Source organism: Pristis pectinata, chromosome 24 (assembly GCF_009764475.1).
Source record: "Pristis pectinata isolate sPriPec2 chromosome 24, sPriPec2.1.pri, whole genome shotgun sequence".
Classification (NCBI taxonomy): Eukaryota; Metazoa; Chordata; class Chondrichthyes; order Rhinopristiformes; family Pristidae; genus Pristis; species Pristis pectinata.
This window is the reverse complement of record NC_067428.1, coordinates 19,150,060-19,170,545: the sequence shown is the minus strand read 5'-3', so window position 1 is coordinate 19,170,545 and position 20,486 is coordinate 19,150,060. Positions and strand designations below refer to the sequence as shown.

General features: G+C 38.7%; 1 protein-coding gene across 2 annotated transcripts; it reads left to right on the top strand.

Moving 5' to 3' along the window:
* Positions 1–292: 292 nt before the first annotated feature.
* On the top strand, positions 293–18,915 carry LOC127582680 (zinc transporter ZIP3-like). Of its 2 annotated transcripts, none has more exons than XM_052038222.1 (4): positions 293–342; positions 2,729–2,886; positions 4,337–4,739; positions 13,987–18,915. In XM_052038222.1, exons 3-4 carry the CDS (start codon positions 4,533–4,535, stop codon positions 14,725–14,727), a joined length of 948 nt encoding a protein of 315 aa, XP_051894182.1. In that variant the 5' UTR covers positions 293–342; positions 2,729–2,886; positions 4,337–4,532; the 3' UTR covers positions 14,728–18,915. The 2 variants fall into 2 exon arrangements, with proteins under 2 accessions (XP_051894182.1, XP_051894183.1); XM_052038223.1 differs by lacking the exon at positions 2,729–2,886 and adding an exon at positions 1,305–1,404 and having other exon boundaries at positions 300–342.
* Positions 18,916–20,486: the final 1,571 nt, after the last annotated feature.

Below are 20,486 nucleotides of genomic sequence, written 5' to 3'. Positions count from 1 at the left end.
TTGTTAAAGTCGGCACTTGGATTCATTCAAAAGTGAAGTCTTCCTCAATTGTTAATTACCGGTCAATTAGAGCCACCGGCGTGCTTTGCTCGGGGGACACGTAAGTGGGCGGGCGCATCAATGACTGACGGAGTGATTCAACCAATCATTTCCTTCTTTGTGCTTCACGGGGGCGCTGAGCGTCCAATCAGTAGTCAGACGCTCATCCGGGCTGTCAGCGGTGAAGAGGCAGGTCAGTGGGGCCGGTGCTGAGGGAAGGGGGTTGTTAAGTGTGAGAGGTGGTGAACAGGTCGATTGAGGAGGTTCTCAGAGTACCGGAGGCAGGCAGCTGTTTGACTTTAGGTGGTGCTTTCTTGAGCGCAGGGTGCTGTATGAGTGGGTGGCATCACTCTAGAGGGGGGTTTCCTGAGTGCGAGAGATAGGGAGCTGCTCGACTATGGGTGGCATCACTTGAAGGGGAGGGGGAGTGCGAGAGATAGGGAGCTGCTCGACTAGGTGGCAAGAAGAGGAGGCTTGTTTAGGCAAAGGAGATAAGAAGTTATATCGCAGCAGGTGGTGTCCCCCAATAAAAGCCTGAATATGAGAGACACGATCTGTTTGCCCCGGGGGTGGACTATAATTATCGAGGGCGTCCTCAGCACAAGAAAAGAGCTGTTTGACTGTAGTAGATGGGCTATTGCCCTTTTGGGGGTTTTCAGAAGTCAGCTTTGAATTATCTGACTGTAGGCGATGTCACTCTTTAAGAGTTACCTTGAGTACAAGAGTAGGGAATTTTTTGCCATGGAGGTCAACACTGTGAAGGTGGGCTTGCTAAGTGCAAGAAATAAGAGCTTTTTAACAGTAGGTGCACATTGCAAGAGGCATCCTGAATGTAAGCAGCAAGCAACTGTTTAACAGTGAGGGGGTATTGGCATTTTGGGTTCTTGCTCAGTACAAATGCTAGGGAGCTGTTTGTATATAAGGAGCATTCTTAAGTGTGAGAGACTCAGTGCAAAAGGCGGGAAGTTATTTAACTATTGGGCAAATTGTTTTATGGTGTTTGGCTTACACATAGCAGTGTGCTGTTTGACAGTGGGGTCTTTACCATTGAAAGGTCTTCCTGAATGTTGAATGTATGGAAAATGTGTGTGGGTTGTTCAGTTAGATTCGGTAATAAGTTTGGAGCATAATGAGAAGGGGACTGAGGCCTTCTGGAGTGTAAATTATTGAAAGACATTTTAGGGCTAGTGATGGGTATCTTTAAGTTTTAAACACTCTTTCTCATTGATGATGTGCCACCTAAATGCCTGTCATTTGCTTTCCAGTGACTGTACTTTATATGTGTCCATTGACAGTAAGAATCTATTTGAGTGGGATGGCGAGATGTGGAGTGTACATGCTCCTGATATCCAGAAGATATCATTGGTTAGCAATTTATTTTTCACTCTGCACACTGTTTACTTGAAAGCACATGGCAAATCTGGGACTTTTTTAAATTTAGTCAGCCAGCAATGAGATCCCTAATATATTTTCCAGATCAATACATTTATCTTCAAGAATTCGGGAAATCGTTGTGTGATCATTGATGTGTGCTTTGTATTTCTGATAAAATAAAACTGTAAGAAGTAGGAACAGGAGTAGGCCATTCATTTTCTTGAACCGGCTCTGCCATTCATTAGCATTATGGATGATCCAATATTCCTTGTCCTCATAACTCTTGATTCTCTTCTTGATAATCTATATAGCAGGACTCTGCTTCCACAGCTCTCTTTGGCAAAGAGTTTCAAAGAATCTTAACCCTCCTGAGAGAAGTTAGTCCTCAGCTCATTCTTAAATGAATGCTCCTTGTTCTCAGATCATGCTCTCTAGCCCTGAACTCTCCCATAAGAGAAAACATCTCAGTATTTCCTATCTAGACCTCAAGAATATTCTTAATTTACTAGGATGCTACCTGGATTGGAGAGCATGCCTTATAAAGATAGGTTGAGTGAGCTCAGGCTTTTGTCTTTGGAGAAAAGGAGGATGAGAGGTGACTTGATAGAGGTGTACAATACGATAAGAGGCATAGATCGAGTAGGCTGTCAGAGTTTTTTTCTTGGGGCAAAAATGGCTAACACGGGGGGGCATAATTTTAAGGTGATTAGTGGAAGGTATGGGGGAGATGTCAGAGGTAAGTTTTTTTTTACACAGAGAGTGGTAGGTGCACGGAACGCACTGACACTAGAGGTTGTGGGGACGGATACATTAGGGGCATTTAAGAGACTGTTAGATAGGCACGGTAGTGTAGTGGTTAGCGTAATGCGTTACAGCACCAGCGACCCAGGTTCAATTCCAGCTGCTGTCTGTAAGGAGTTTGTACGTTCTCCCCATGTCTGTGTGGGTTTCCTCTGGGTGCTTCAGTTTCCTCCCACATTACAAAGGCGTATGGGTTAGAAAGTTGTGGGCATGCTTTGTTGGCACTGGAAGTGTGGCAACACTTGTGGACTGCCCCCAGAACACTCTACGCAAAAGATGCATTTCACTGTGTGTTTTGATGTACATGTGACTAATAAAGATATCTTATGAATGACAGAGAAATGGAGGGCTATGTGGGAGGGAAGGGTTAGATAGATCTTAGAGCAAGATAAAATGAGGGGAAGGGGTTGAGGAGGAACTTACCAACATTGTGGGCCGAAAGGCCTGTACTGTGCTGTAATGTTCTATAATACAAGAAAAGTAGAGTCCTGACTGATTCATCCTTTTCTTGTAGGACTGTCTCCAGTGAAGCTTCTCTCTACTACTTCCTATGATGTGATCTTTCCTTAAATAGGGGCACCGAAGCTGTTTGCAGTACTCTAGACATGGTCTTACTGGTGCCTTGTACAGTTGCAGTATGACTTCCTACTTTCATACTCTAGCCCTCTTGAAGTAAGGACCAATATTCCATGAGCCTTCCCTATTATCTGTTGTATTTGTGTGCTTGTTTCATGCATCAAGAAAAATTCCAAATCCCTTTATGCTACAGCTTTCTGCAGTTTTCCTCCCTTTAAATAGTACTCTGTCCTTTTGATCTTTCCTAAATATGGAACTTCACAGTTTCACACATTATACTCGATTTGCCAATTTCTTGCCCACTCCTAATGACTAGATGATGTAAACAGCCCACGGCATTTATCGAAGGATTGAATGCTACCACTTTTTTTTGCCAATTTAATGCTTGAGTATTGTAGTCATTTCAAAAGTCATATTTTTTTCCTCTGTGTTTCCATTACCTTGTTTTTTTTTAAAAATTCATTATCCTCAGTGTTCTGGAATTGGAAAAGGGAAACAATGTTTCACTATTTTCTTTTATGACCACCATCTCACAGTTTGGCCAGAATCTGTTGGTCACAGGTTATTAACACTTTGCCATGGAATGACCAGCTAATGATTATCACTTAGATATAAGCTCATGAGAAATTGCCTCCTGGTTGCAGGATACACAACACTATTGCGGTTATCTTATTAGGCAGTTATTTGGAACAGAGGATGATGGATTTTCACTGTGGTTTTCTGGGTTCTGAAAGGGTTCCCAAGATCAATTTGGGAAGTGCAGGCTCCTCCACAGACTGGGCAGTAGTGCCCAATGCAGCAGTAGGTGGAAAGCTTGGAGGCAGAGAGCTCATCCTGCTAGTCACATGGGGCTTTATGCTCCTAGTGCATGGACTTGTGGCTCTCAATACATCCTGAGAACTCTCTCTACATTTTGAGTGTTCGTGAGTCCAAGATTTCCAGGAATCAGTAGGGATGCTGCTTTCTTCAGAAGACTTTCAGCACATCCTTGAATGTTTTTCCCCTCTGCCCATCTGATAATATCTTCCCAATGCTAGAGCTCAGAATACAGCAGGAGTCTGGTTTTAGGCATGTAAGCCTCGTGTCCTGTCCAACATAACCAACTGAGTGTATCTAGGGCTCAATGTTGGCTGAGGGGTATTGCAGCTTTCTCTGAACCTTCATCCATCAAGAAAGGAACAAGGCAATATCTTTTGAAGAAGAACTTCTTGCGTCTTGTTGGATTTTATTCTACCAGTTGATTTGATGGTTAATAAAGAAAATACAGTTTGGACATATTACTTCCTCATTTTTGTAGAATGTGCTGTCTTTTTTTTTTCTTTGTTGCAACCTTGTCCATCAAGAATTACATTTCGTGTTTTTTCCTGTAATACTGCCCTCCTCTTTCCCCACCCACCCACGGGGACCTGACAAGGAATGCAATGTCAGTGACTGATCTGCAAAACAAAAAGTCTTACTTTATCAACTCCTGTTATTATACCAGCATAAATTGTGTAGAAGAGCAAATTATTTTTTTTGTCATAATTTTGTTTTTTATCTTCCCTAGTTGGAATGAAATTGGAAGCATTGTCACGCCATTGGAGAGGATCTTTAATGCAATTGTGCTGTCCTTATGATGAGAGAAAAGATGGCAGAAGACAGCAGACAACAACATAACTAAATCTTTTTTACAAAGCAAATCAACAATCTTCACTTGCTGAACCCATTCCTTGTGAACTAAGATTCACTGCTGGTGCTCGAAGATGAATATTTTGATAATTAAGCTTCTCTGCATGGTTGTGGTTTTTATCCTGATGATGCTGGGTTCCCTGATGCCTGTTTGGATCATACAAGCCAACCATGAGAAAATGCACAAGTCTAGGAAGTTGCTGTCAATCTGCAGTTCATTTGGTGGTGGAATATTTCTGGCAACATGCTTTAATGCTTTGTTGCCAGTTGTAAGGGAAAAGGTGAGGCCATTTTTAATTGTTATTGATAGAGAGCACAATGCCATGGGACAAAGTACCTTGGCATTGAGCAAAGGACAAAGGCTTTTTTATATATAAAAAAAATAAAAGTAAAGGTTTCAAATAGGATGGAGATTAATTTTACCAGGCTGAGAGTGATTTAACAAAAGTAGTCCAGAAACAGCTACAAAAGTAGATCAGTGTCTCTAATGGGAGGCGGTTGAGGGTAAACGTGCCAACAAAGGAAAAGGAGGAGGCTTCCAAATCTGGAGCCCCTTGGATGACTAGGTGCATGGAGAGTAACATAAGGCAAAACAGAAGCTTATGTCAAATAGCAGGAGCTTAATATAGTTAGTGCATATATAGAAATTATGGGGATGAGATTAATGGAAAATTAGGAAAACAGCTTGAGGACATAAAACAGATACTGCCAAGTAAAATCAAAGAAAATACAGAAATACATCAAGTGGAGAATTAAGGAAAGAGTGGAACCGAATTATATAACCTGTGTGCAGAGGCAGAGGATGTGGGCAAGAATCTTACCAAGTACTTTGTGGCTGCCTTCACAAAAGGGAAGGAGCATAATACTAATGTTGTAGTTGGAGAAGAGTCTGGAATATTGTTCAGGGTAACATAGTAAAAGAGTAAGTATAGGGGAATAAGCATCTTTGAGAATGGTTGAATCACTCAGCTCAGATGAAATTTATTCCAGGGCATTAAAAGAAGCAAGGGAAGAGTGGAGGGGAAGGGGTTGCAGAGGAACTTACCAGCATTTTTCAGTCCACCGTGGCTACAGGTTTGATGCCAGTGGACTGGAGGATTACTGATGTTATATCATTGCTTTAAAAGGACAAAGTGTAAACCAAGTAATTACAGGCCACTTTGTTTAACTTGAGTAGTGGGGAAATTATTGGAATCAACTTTGAGGGAACACTAACTTTCAATTAGAAAAGCACAGATTCATAATGGATAGTCAGCATGGATTTGTTAAGGAAAGATCATGTCTGACTAACTTGGAGGGTTGATGAAGGATGAGTTTGAGTTCTGCATGGATTTAGCAAGACTTTGAAGGTCACACGTGGAGGCTGATCATAGAACATAGAACAGTACAGCACAGGAACAGGCCCTTTGGCCTACGATGTCTCTGTTGAGCATGATGCCAAATTAAACTAATCCCTTCTGCCTACACATGATCCATATGTCTCCACTCCCTGAATATTTATGTGCCTATCTAAAAGTCTCTTAAATGCCACTATCATATCTACCTCTACTACCACTCCTGACAGTGCGTTCTAGGCACCCACCACTCTATTTTTTTTTAAAAACTTGCCCCACACACCACCTTTTAAAATTTCCCCCCCTCACCTTAAAGCTATGCCTTCTGGTATTTGACATTTCTACCCTGGGAAAAAGATTCTGGCTGTCTACCCTAGCCATGTCTCTCATAATTTTATCAACTTCTGTCGGGTCTCCCTTCAGCCTCTGACGCTCCAGAGAAAGCAGTCCACGTTTGTCCAACCTTTCCTTGTAGCTAATACCTTCTAATTCAGATAGCATCCCAGTAAATCTCTTCTGCACCCTCTCCACATTCTTCCTGTAATCGAGTGACCAGAACTGCATGCAATACTCCTGAGTTCGGCCTAACCAAAAGTTTTATACAACTGCATCATGACTTTCTGACTCTTGTACTCTTATGCTGCTAGCAATGAAGGCAAGCATTCCATATGCCGCCTTTACCACTCTATCTACTTGCATTACCACTTTCAGGGAGGTATGGACTTGGACCCCAAGATCCCTCTGGGCATTAATGCTGTTAACAGTCCTGCCATTAACTGTATACTTCCCTCGTGCATCAAAAATTAAAATCCTATGGGATCTAATGAATATAGAAAATTGGATCCAGAACGTCTCAGTGATGGGAAGTAAGGAGAATTGGTTGATGGGTGTTTTTGTGACTGAAAGGCTATTACCAGTGGAGTTCTGCAGATCTTAGTATTCAGCCCCTTGCTTTCAATAATATAGAGTAATGATTGAGACTTAATCATACCTCCTAATATCTGTAATTGCAGATATTACAAAATTTGTGTATGGTTGACAGTGAGGAAGAAAGCTCTAGGCTGGTGATTTGTGCAGAAAATTGGCAAGTATGAGGGGATTCTTTTGGGGATGTGCATCAAGGCAAGGGAATGCACAATGGGAGTGATATTGAGTGTGTGAAGGAACAGAGGGACGTTGGACTGGATGCACATAGCAATAAAGTGGTCAGAAAATATACAGCTTGAGAACTGTGTGCATTTCTGGTCACCACATTACAGTAAAGATGGTGATTACATTGGTGAGGGGCAGAAGAGATTTTAAAAAGATTGTCGCCAGGACTTGTAAATTGTAGCTTTGAAGAAACATTGAACATGTTTCCTTTGGAACAGAGGAGGCTGAGGGGACACAATTGGATTGTACGGAATTATGAGGAATCCAGACAGAATAAGTAGGAAGGTCCCATTTCCCTTCACAGAGGGATCAAAAACCAGGAGATGTAGATTTAAAATAATTGGTAAAAGGATTAGAAGGGAGATGAGGAAAATTTTTCTCTACACCTAGAGAGTGGCAGGGGTCTGGAACTTTTACTTGAAAGAGTATTTTTAAAAAGTTATTTGATGTGCACTTGAACGATAACCTACAGAGCAATGAACCAAGTCCTGGGAGGTGGGAGTAGTCATAAATTTTCTATTCTATGCAAGTATTGATCATCATTTGCACACCAGAATTCATTCATTAATTCATAAAGAATCCTGGATGTAATATAATAAAAGTCTTGGAAAATCTTGAACATTGGTTCACCTGGATGAACCCATTGTACAATGGTTTGTTTGATACTTTATTCATGTCTTGTCAATTAAATTAAATTTGACTTTTTTCAATTTTTTTATTAGTTTTCAAATTCATACAGATTAATATATCAATGTTTATACATGTAATACAAAGAGATCAAGAGAACAATCATGACATGGATAATCATAAAGAACAATAGAGTATAAAAAAAATCTGTTGATCCAATGATCTGTTAGTGAATGAATATGATATAAAAGAAAAAGATTTATTATAAAATATAAAAAACTCAAAACAATAAGAAAAATTATAAACAATATATCAAACCAAACTAAGCTAAAAAAAATTCAAAAAAAACTGGACTAAAATTTCTCAATAGAAACAGAGCAATATTATGTCATCAACTCCATTCCTCCAAATTGAAAGGTTGTTATAAGGGGATCTATATCATGTGAAAATATTGAATAAATGAACTCCAAACTTCCTCAAATTTAAGCAAAGGATCAACAGTACCACTCCTAATTTTTTCCAAGTTTAAACATGATATAGTTGAGAGAACCATTGAAAAGTAGTAGGGGTATTGGATCCTTCCATTTAAGCAAAATGGATCGTTTGGCCATTAATGTAACAAAGGCAATCATACAGTTAGCAGAGGCAGATAAATGGCCAGATTCTATCCTTGGTAAAACCAAAAATTGCAGTGATAGGATGAGGTTGTAAATCAATCTTCAATACATTTGAAATAATGTTAAAAATATCTTTCCAATATTTTTCCAAAAGAGGACAGGACCAAAACATATGTATCAAAGAAGCCACATTCGATTTACATCTGTCACATATAGGATTTATATGTTGATAAAAACGTACTAGCTTATCTTTTGACATATGGGTCCTGTGAACTACCTTAAACTGTATCAAAGAATGTCTGGCACACATTGAAGATGTATTAACTAAATGAAGAATTTTCTTCCAAGTCTCTATAGGTGAAGATGTCTGGAGTTCACTTTCCCATTCATTCTTAATTTTGTCCAGTGGTTCTGAACAAATTTTCATAATTAAATCATAAATTATTGCTATCAAGCCCTTCTGACAAGGATTAAAACCAAAAATTTCTTCCGTAATTTCAGTTTTGTAAGGTGTGGGAAAAGAGGGTATAGTAGCTTCTAAAAAATTTCTAATTTGCAAATATCGAAAAAAAGTGTGATCTAGGCAAATTGTATTTGTTAGACAGTTGTTCAAAAGATGAAAACAGTTATCAATGAATAAATCACAAAAACATACTATTCCCTTCCTTTTCCATATGGAAAAAGCTGAGTCAACTCTGGATGGATGAAAGAAAAAATTAGATTGAATGGGACTTGATAGATTAAATTTATTCAATCCAAAAAATTTACGAAATTGAAACCATATTCGTATTGTATGTTTAACAATTGGGTTAATCATATGTTTACTTAATTTGGTAAGTGCAAAAGGGAGTGGAGCTCCTAAAATAGAAACTAATGAAAATTCAAGTACTGACTGGGACTCAAGGTGTACTCATTTGGGGCGTTGAATTACATCTGAATCTTGTATCCAAAAAATTACATATCTAATATTGATTGCCCAATAATATAATCTAAAGTTAGGCAAGGCCATACCACCATCCTTTGTTAGTTTTTGTAAATATTTCTTACTTAGCCTTGGGTTTTTATTCTGCCAAATATATGAAAGAATTTTAGAATCAATAGTATCAAAAAAAAGATTTCGGAACAAAAGTTGGAATTGCTTGAAATAAATATAAAAATTTTGGTAATATATTCATCTTAACCACATTAATTCAGCCTACCAATGATAGAGACAGTGGGGACCATTTAGTAAATAATTGTTTAACATGGTCAATTAAAGGCAGTAGAATAGCTTTAAATAAGTCCTGATGTCTCTTAGTAATTTTAACACCTAAATATATAAAATAGTCAGTTACCAATCTAAAAGGTAATTGGCTATAAATTGGGATTTGCATATTTAATGGAAAGGTTCACTCTTATTAAAATTTAATCTAGCCAGAAAAAAACACTAAACTGATCTAATAGTGATAGTACTGCGGGGATAGATTCTTCCGGATTAGAAATATAAAGTAACAGGTCATCTGCGTAAAGAGATATCTTATGAATCTTCTGTCCACGAGTAATACCACATATATTTGAAGAATCCCAAAGTGCAATAGCCAAAGGTTCTAAAGCAATATCAAATAATAAAGGGCTTAACGGGCAGCCTTGTCTAGTACCTCAAAAAGCCTAAACAGGAGATCTTTGATCATTAGTAAGTATTGAAGCCATAGGTGCATAATAAATCATTTAATCGCAGATATAAATTTAGGACTAAATTGAATTTTTGAAGTGTACTGAATAGATATTCCCATTCAACTCTGTCAAATGCCTTTTCAGCATCTAGTGAAACAACACATTCTGGAATTTGGGATGAAGGGGTATATATAATATTCATTAATCTCCTAATGTTAAAATGTAGATAAGGATTCTGAATAAATCCTGTCTGGTCTTCAGAGATAATTTGTGGAAGAACCTTTTCCAGTCTAAAGGCCAATATTTTGGAAAATATTTTGGAATCTACATTTAATAAAGAAATAGGTCTATAAGATGCACAATCAGTGGGATCTTTATCCTTTTTAAGAATTAAAGAAATAGTTGCTTCATAGAAAGATTGTGGTAGTTTACCCACTGATAGGGCATCTTTAAAAATTTTGGCTAACCAGGGAACAAGAATATGAGAAAAGGATTTTAAAAATTCAGCTGTGTATCCATCAGGACCGGGTGCTTTACTCGAATTCATTGAAAATATTACTTTCTTTATTTCTTCCTCCGAAATGGGAGCATCTAATATAGAGCGTTCATTTAAAGATAATTGGGGAATCTTCAAATCTCTTAAAAATTCATGTATTAAAGTAGGATCCTCAGGGGATTCTGATTGGTATAAAGAAGAATAAAATTCTTGAAAGGATTTGTTAATTTGAACTTGATCTATCGTGTAGGTACCATCTGGTTTACGAATTTTATTAATCTGACGTTTAGATTTAGTAGCTTTCAATTGGTTGGCCAATAATTTACCAGATTTGTCACCATGTATATAAAATTGACTTTTTATTATTAAAGAATAACAAACTATGTTGTAGTTGAAGTTCTTAATCATAAAGACTTAAGTCATTTAATGATTTAAATCTTAAATCATTAAATCATAAAAATCCTGGAAGTAATATAATAGAAGTCTTGGAAAATCTTGAACATTGGTTCACCTGGATGAACCCATTGTACAATGGTTTGTTTGATACTTTATTCATGTCTTGTCAATGAAATTAAATTTGACTTTCTTCTTGGGTGTGTTTCTTAAATGAGTTTGGTGTGTGGTTTCCATTTGAACCATAAGAGAGATGATAAATCTATTGCTTTGTTGGAATGTTTGGGGTGAAGTTCAGTATACATTATAAGATCATTGTGCTGTTTACTTCCCATTCCCCTTGACCCATGACCATTTTAAACTTTCTTGTTGAGCTCTTTAATTTATAGCTTTTACATTCTGCTGTCCTTCTTGAAAATGCAAACCAATTATTTATTGTGTAGACTCCTGCTCATTGGTTTAGCAGTGTTTTAAATTTTTCATCCTTGTTTTCAAACCTTTCTATGCTTCTTCCCCACCCTACCTCCATAATTTTCCATGGCCCATGAGATCTTTGCTCCTCCACTAATGGCTAGTTACAAATTGACAATTTTAATTGGTGGCTATGCCTCTAGCTGAATGGTGTCTTAAGTTTGAGAACTGCCAGTGTAAGCCTCATTGTCTTCCTTCAAGATTCTCAAAAACTATCTTTGATCATGCTTTTGTTTATCTACCCTTCTATTTTATTCATAAGCTCAATGCCCATTTCTGTTTGATATTAACTTTATGAAATACCTTTGGCTGTTTTGCTATGTCAAAGGTACTCCATAAATACAAGTCTATAAATAATCTCTTAAATAAAACCCGAAGAGTGATTGCTTCCAATACTAAAGGCACGAATACTTGCATTCAGTTTTACATGTGCATTTTTCCTGCAATGATTTGTTGCTTGTGTCAATGTTACCTGACTTCACTCCTGTGAAGTTCTGAGATATTATGCTACAGTATGATAAATGCAGTTTGTTGTGGCAGTAGTGGAATGGCTTATCCATTGACACCAGGCATTGTTATTCACATTTTGGTGAATTTTGAAGTTGTTTTGTACAGTCACAGGAAGTTGGCTAGGCATTTGGCAGGGAAGTTAATTGAACAATGTTTGTCGTGACCCATTTATTGCAAGTCTGAACTCTAGAGATAGGCTGAAACAATCTTTTTCAATCTTGTATATTTCTGTATTTCCTCTGCTTTGAAGGATGGCTTCAGTTTGGGAAGTTCATTGCAACAGATCCAAATAAGATGAGGTTGTCACTCTGGTCAGGGGATATTCATGCTTGGAGCATAAGACATGGGGAAAATTTTGCACTCTGCATACCAATTGCTCCTAATTCACAGGGTAGGACCCAGAATAAAATTCAATGTATTTTTACAGTAAAGCACTTTCCATAATAAAGAACTTTTATCCCATGTTCCCCTAGCTGATGAGCCTTGTGATTTCTTTGAGCAAAGCTGACTTTGGTAGCTCAATCTCAAATATTGCTGCACCTGACACCGAGTATGTGGATGGCAGAAACATAATATAAAGAAATCACAGGCAGTGCTCAGCAAGTCAAGAAGAAAAATACAGTGCTTATTTTATTTAGGTGACCTTTCTGAGGCTGCTTGACTTGAGTACTTGCAGCAGTTTTACTGAGAGTGTGGAACTTGAGTAGTAAAGGTGCATTTAAAGAGAAGCAAAATAAGTACGACAGAGGTTTGATGGAGGAGACAAGGAAACTTAACCTGTTTATCCTCAATAAACCACTATGGAAGAGCAGTTCCCTATTGTGGATGTGAAGAACTGATTTGAGAAAATTTTAAGTGCAATTTGCTCATCCATTCCCCACAGCACTTGCCCCATCCTTTGCCCTCCTCCCACAACTTCTTACCAAGGAGGGATAAAACTTCTATTGGTGCTGGTTTGAAAGCTTGCCTCATGATACAAAGCACAGCATAAACTAGGCAAAGACCAACACTGAAAAGGTGCAAATCTTGTAATTACTTCATGGTCCATAATTGCACAGAGCTTCACCCCTAAGCCATTGGCACAAAGCTCCATTAGCAGAGGAAGAGGCCTGGGCTGTTTATGCCACACCTGTTATACAGAGGGGCAGGATGCAACTTGCCTTGAATAACTAACCAAACCTCTGGGACTTCCTTGCTAAATGTCCTCGTTTTGTCTCCTGGGCAACTAAGGATGATTAAAGGAATTGGATATTGAGTACGGTAACCCATGCAGTTCAGAATATTAACTTCCTGTGTCCTGTGTTAGCTGCAATTGGGCTAGGAAAGAGGCACCTGTATAACTGACACACGTTCCTCAAAAACCTTGTATCACCATTCCCTCCCCTATCTCACTTCAATTCTGACTCTTATTGAGGTGCAGGTAAGCACATTCTAGTATTGAAATTACTGGACTCCTATACAAAGGCATAGGTTCAAATTGCCACATGTCAGTTGGGGAATTTAGATTCAAGTAGGTAAAATTAGAATGAATACTGGTGACCATGAGACCTCTGGATTATTGTTAACTTGTGTCCTTTGAGAGGAGAAGCTCTGTATCATTCAGTCTACATGTAGACTCCAGACCCATCAATGCAATTGACTCGTAACTGCCCTTTGAAGGTGTCAAGCAAGCCACAATTGGATGGTCATTTAGAGGGCAGGCAATAAATGTTGGCCATGCTTGTGGGAAAAAATAAATTAAAATATGAATTTGCACCATTTTTACACCACAGTTGTTTTAGGACAGCAATTGTGTAATGGTTCTGCTATTTCATTTACATCTCCTTTTAACCCATCTTTGCATGTTCCCATTGGCACTGTCTTAAGCCATGATCCTTTCTCATTTTCATTCTCCTACCTTTCACCCTTAAGACCTTCTCCTTTATTTATTCCTCCTCTGCTTTTCCAGTCTGTAAACCTGACATATCTGTAACTTTTTCTTTCTGATTTAAAGGCAATGACCCAAAATATGAACTCTCTCTCTCCTTAACTGGCTGAGCATATCCAATATTTTCTATTTTTATTGTTGAAAGTCATTTTGTTTGCTGCTCAATTTAAAATGTTAATTTCCTAAAACAAAGACACAAAATGCTGGAAACTCTCAGCAGGTCAGGCAGCATTTGTGGAAAGTGAAATTTCTCTTTCCACATATACTGTCTGACTGTTAAGTGTTTCCAGCTTTTTCTGTATTTGTTTCTGCAGGTTTTTTGATTTTTCTTTTAATTTCCCATTGCAGGTTCAAGAGCTTCTTTCAATTGGAAAAATATCGACTGACTACCCACTGAGTGAGACAACAATGATGGTGGGTTTCTTCTTGACTATCTTTATCGAGCAGTTGATTCTGACATTTCGAAAGGAAAAGCCATCATTCATTGACTTAGAGATGTTCAATGCTGGATCTGAGGGGGGCAGCGATTCCGAGTACGAGAGCCCCTTCATTTCATCAGGACGAGGTGAAAGCAACTTCGATAGGCACAGATCCCATTCACATTGCCATTCCTTGAATGTGTCTGAGGTGCCCCACTCTAGCCCTTTGCGCTTGCTCAGCCTGGTATTTGCCCTGTCTGCACACTCTGTGTTTGAAGGTTTGGCCCTGGGGCTGCAGGAGAAAGCAGCAAAGGTGATCAACCTGTTCATCGGAGTGGCTGTGCACGAGACGCTAGCTGCTGTGGCGTTGGGAGTAAACATGGCGAAAGGAGCACTGCCAATGAAAGATGCCCTGAAGCTAGCCCTGATGGTTAGTGCAATGATACCTACCGGGATAGGCATTGGGATGGGCATCCAGAGTGCCAACAGCCTTGGAAGCCAAATTGCGTCAGTTCTGCTACAGGGTTTTGCTGCAGGAACATTTCTGTTTGTCACTTTCTTCGAAATTCTGGTCAAAGAATTTGAAGACAAGCATGACCGCCTTCTGAAAGTCCTTTCATTGATCATGGGCTACGGACTGCTGGCTGGGCTTGTCTTTCTCAAGTGGTGACGATTTGTCTTTGTTCAGCTTGCAGTGTCATTAAGGCATATGCCCAGGTTAGGCAAGGTCATTTGTTGTTTGCTCAACTTGTTCTGTTATCTTCTAACCTATTGTTCCATCTATGGGCAATGTTAGAGTCACTGTTGCTGTTGTGAATATCTAACTGAATTGATGTTTACTACAAGAGTACTGTGCAAGTTTGTCACTGGGTTCAGTGTATTGATTGCAGGTCAGCAGAAAGCATTTTAAAAGAAATATTTAAGCTATTGCACTGTAATAATGTGTTAGTACATTTCCTGTGGTGTTCTTAATTAATACAAAATTGCTTCCATCTCTAGATCAGCCTAATGTTATATAACTCAAAGTAGTTCCTCTGGAAAGGTGCTATCACAGCTGGGAATTTTCACAGTTCAGTCAGGGATTTCACATGCACATCATCACACTTTACTAAAACCCTAATGACAGCCTGCTGACTATATCGGTGCATGTTTACTGGATGAGGTTTAAGTTATTAACAGGGTTTTTTTTTGAAGTCTTCACATTGAATTCCTTATGAACTTCAATAGCGTTTCTGCACAAACTCTATTTGTAAACATTTAACTACTCCAAAGTGTTTTCTTAATAAAACAAAATAGTCCAGTGAGATTTTTATAGTGCTGCTGAATGCTACAGTAGCACACCAGTATTGAAACTAAAATAATCCACAGGAATTATTCATTTTTCACCTTGTGCTACTAATCACACAGTAGGACAGTCTCATATCCTGCTTCCAGTTGTGTGTTGGCGCATTCAGCTGGGTTGGGTGTATAACAATGACTTTTTGCTTCTGTCTCCTTGGATGAGGGAAAGGAACATCTGCCAGGGTTCTAACCACTGATCCCTGTGGCCTGAGAGAAAATGGGATCAGACTAATTTCCCATCTCTTCCTCTCCATTGCCTTTCAACACTCACTATCTCCAACTCCTTGTGAAAAGCCAGCTAAATGAGGTACTTAGTTTGTTGCAAAATGGTGGAATGGCATGAAGGTGGAGTAAAGTTGGACAGATTGGTGGCAGAAGACAGAGTTACTTGCAGCTTTATGCTGGCCACTTTTGAAATTTGTTACTCTTTTTAAACAGCCAGTTTCTCATTGACCTCGCTGTGGGAGACTGACGAGAAGGAGCACTAACACCAGCAGTGTGAAAGGATTGAATTAACTTGCACACCCGAGGTCTGAGTACTTCTATTAATTCAGCTCACCTTTTGTGATGTGATCATTAACCTTGCCAAGCATCAGTTTCATTCCTACTTATTAATATAAAGCTCTCCAAATTCTGCTCTGCATTGACTATGATTGTGAGGGCCCATTCATTAATTTCATTGTCACAACGCCACAGATGGAGAAACAACAGCATGGCTTTCTGTTCAGTGACCTCTCTTGGAAACCATACATTTGCATAGCGGGTGAGGACAGATTTGAGCACTCCTATTGTGATGCTAACAGCACCTTCAAGAGAGAGTATATCATTAGCACTGTATAGGTGCACAAACAAAGTGCTGGCACTACAGGGGAGGGCATCCTGAAACGGTGAAAGCTCACACTAATGATTGGTGATTTAGAAGAGAGTGGAAATGGTGTTGCTTGTAACTTATTTTTAAACAAGATTTCTTATTTACTTTCCAAAAAGTAGGAGCTGTCCAGGAAATAATTCCAGCAGATGTGGTAGGAATTCCATGCATTGTTTGTAAATTTATGGAAGGACAGTATTTCCTGTGGATGGGATTAGCAGAAGCTCTGTGGAATATAATTGCTCTCTTGGGCAAAACGCTGTTGCCTGTGTATTGTTTCACTACGCGTCACAGAAGCAGGTTGTTGCTATGTGTAAATTCCTGAGTAATTGCAGTAAGTGATTCAGAAACAAGTTGATTTCCCCCAATGACGTGAGCCTGAAAAACTTTTGATGTATTTTATTCCCTCTGTTTTATCCCTGAAAGTACAGACCCATGAGTAGTACAACTTGTACCACTTCCAGGTTGGTCCAGTCCATGGCTTGATGGTTTAGACATTGTGTGTCAGTAGCCTTTTTAACAAGGGAGGAATTGAATGCTTTTGTCAAATTTAAAGGTAACTGGATCTCAAGTAGGAAGCTCTTTAATATAGGTGCCTGGAATGAAATTACAGCCAACAAGTGGCCCATACTGCTTGGTAGTCTTTTTGCATATTTTGAACCAAATTTAAGCAGATTATGGAAACCAGCTGTGTTTAAATAGCATGGGTGACTGAATTTATATTGGGAGGAAGTGTGGAGCACCATTTGATGTGCTTTGACTCAGTTCAATGAGAGAAACTTTTTTTAAGTGCTACAGATGTTAACCTTTTCTACCAACACTTAAAATATATTTGCAAGACAGTGATACAGTTCTCAGAAATTTCTTTGTGAATGACATTTGAAAGACACAATGAAGTGTGAATCAATGGAAGATTTGCATGCGCTATCATCGGGGAGCACTTATTGTAAATGGTTTGATTTTGATGGATTTGCCTTTTAATGGAGGGTTGGCAGTATCTTCATGCCTAATGGAAAAACTCCAATATTTGGTTATTTATTTGTTATCCTCTGTTGCATAATGGAGCAAATGAAACTTGTGTTTATTTAATTGTGCATAATGCTGTCTCTCAGATTTGTGCTCTTTAGGTTGCACCGTGTTCTGTCTCCTGATGGAGCCCTGTAATAGAGGAGATACACTGAATATGCCACTAACAGTGGGCTTTCTCATAATTTAAAGGATAAAAGAGGCTGACCAGTATAGTCTAGGATGTTCCAGTGTTTTATTTCCCTCTGAATTGTGTATTTAATGTGAGAAATCTCTCTTGGTTGCTAATGCTGGCACAAGGGAGAGAATTGAAAGCTGGTTGCACACATCTCTCCATACTTGGTTAATGGAAATGGCAACCAATATTCTCCTGAACACATTCAACAGTAAATGATTTCTCCCTGAGCAAAGTACGAAAAATCAAATACGTATACATCTGCTGATCCAGTGATCCTTGTTGCTGACTGCACACTTATGAGCCAATGAGTATGGATGGCCATGGCACTGATTCTGTGACAAGTACTTGCTGTTGAGAGGTATACATTCATGGTCCTTTTGGTAATGTACTAGAAGGCAGCTGACATCTGTGGAGCTACAGCCCAGCATGAATCAGCATCTTCAGAGGAGGATTTATTTTCAAGTCTACCGCAAGACTAGGAATCTTAATAAGCTCCACGTCAGTACAAAGGCAAAATTGCAAGCACTAATCATGGAGTGTCAGTTGAGTGTAAAGGCCAACACTAAAGTGTAGAGTCTACTCCACCTGCTTCCAGTACCATATTGAGCCCTGATTTTTGTATTGAAGCTGCATATAACTACAAAGAAAAATGTACTTTGCATCTTCAGCATATCTGTGGTGTAAAACACTTCCAATTGTTGTCTTAATAGCAAGGGACTTGTTTATGGATGTTGTTGTAATGTTGATGTAAATCTCAATGGATTGTTCTTGATGGTGTTTAAAGTGTATTCTTTCTCCCAACAGTCCGAATCTGCCCGTGAGGTGTTACAATTATGTCGCTTTTCATCTGTTTATCCTTGCATTTATACTCAAGTTATTTTTGTTTGCTGTATCCTCCTTGGCAGGGAGGCAAGTAGGAAAACTGGAATGCTCTTAACTACATTCTCCGATAACTTTAAAAATATGAAGATGCAGTAGTTTGTTAAAGGAGAAATTTAGCCCAAACACATGAATCAAAACATTAATTAGCATCCAGAGAAATTGGAAATGCTTGATTTGATTTTTTTTATTTCGTTAACTTTGACCTTTTTTAAATGTTAGTGATTTTTATTGTAAATTTTTTTAATGTGGAGTTTTGTCTTTTTCCCCTACTTTCACAGCCATTCCCACTTTTGTGCTGCCCTCTCATGATGCCATGTACTAACCTTGCATCTAATGATCCTCTAGTAGTGAACTGTGTGCTGGTTCTGCCTGGTATTTGTATTATTCTCTATGGCATCCCAAGCAGAAGAGAAGTGCCATACTCGGGGCACATTCTTGTCCAGAAAACATTATCATTGGTCTAACTGTGTCAATAAATTTTCATGTAAAGTTACAATGTTCTATCAGAGTACACGTGTGTCATTGACCTCTTTATTACACACTGACTTCTCCATCAGTGACTGACCTGCAACTACTAGCCTCGCATGTCACTGAAAATCTTTCCAATCTCCATTGTTCAGTTTTGAAAGAAGTTCATAATTGTACAGTATAAGTCACTGTAGTATGAAAATTTTATACATTTCTGATACTGAAATTCATGCCCACTTTGAAGAGGTTTTCGTCCTCTCACCAGGAGTTCTGTGAGACCCTCTCTCATTACTCCCCCTCTGTGGTTTGCCAGCTCCAACCTCACTCCTCTCTCTCACCTCTTTTATACCAGCTACACTCTCAGTCCTGATGCAGGATGTTGACCTAAAAAGTAAACCATTCCTTTGCTTCCACAGATGCTGCCTGACCTGCAGAGTTCCTTCAGCATTTTGCTTTTTGCTCCAGATTCCATCATCTGCAGTCTCTTGTGTCTCCACTTCACAAATTGTGCAATCTGAACTGTTCACTTCTGGTTGTCCAAATAATACATTGGTTTCTTGCCCTTCCTCCACACTTTTTTTTCTGGATGGGGGGAACTGTGGGAGGGTAGTTTGTGTGAATAAAGATGGGAGAACAAAGTTGGCACATGGGCTAAATATCATCAATAGAAGCAGTTTTTATCTTAAGGACTACAACTACGTGCTAAAATGATGAATAGTAAAAGGTGAAGTAGAGGCCAATGTAAATAAAACAGAAAATGCTGAAAATACTTGAGTAGAGCAGCTTTTGTGAAAAGAGAAACAGTTGATATATCTGGTCCTTGACCTTTCATCAGAACTCACTATTATCACAATCATAGAACTTGCCTTAACGCTAAGTCTGTTTCATTCTCTCTGAAGATGTTACCTAACTTGCTGAGTACATACAGTATTTTTTGTCTTATTCCAGTATTCTAGCATCTGCAGCATTTTGCATTTGAATTAGAAATGATTCCAAATGCCTCAAACCCATCCTATAAGTTAGCAAGAAATAGTTGGGGGAAAATTACCAATCTAATTCCAAAAGGGAATTACAATTAGTTTTTGCAAGTCATCTTGAGAATTGTATGTAGCCCCTGATGGGCCCTTGGTTCCTAGCTGAGTGTCTGGGATTTGTTGGAACAGAGAGAAGCCCAGACAAAGAGTTAAAATTTGGTTCCTTAACATCTTAATACTGCTCTTGAGCAAATTAGGAATACGATCCCAACAAATTGTGGGCGTTCCTTTTGCATTCCACAGCAAGTAACTTTTAAGGGACTAGGAAAGCATCAAGGTCTGCTGGCCTTTCTTGGGATAAAGTTGTCATCATGCAATATCAGGCCAAGGATTTTTTCCAAAAGCAGGCACTTGGAGCTTGAAAGTGGAGATGAATGGATCAATCACTACAGCAAAACTTGAATGCAATAGTGTATCCCTATCCTTGTAATATGCTTTGAAAATGTTGGGTGGCAGAATTTAGAAATATTGTTTAATCAAGGACCAAGCAGTATGTTACAAAGTATTTTAAAAAAAGGTCTTGTTATGTATGTGATTTCCAAATTGTTTTAATTTGAAATATTTCAGAGAACTTGCAGCAAGTTGCAGCATGGCATCTGGTGTTGAATTTTCTCTAGGGTGTAAAATTAATG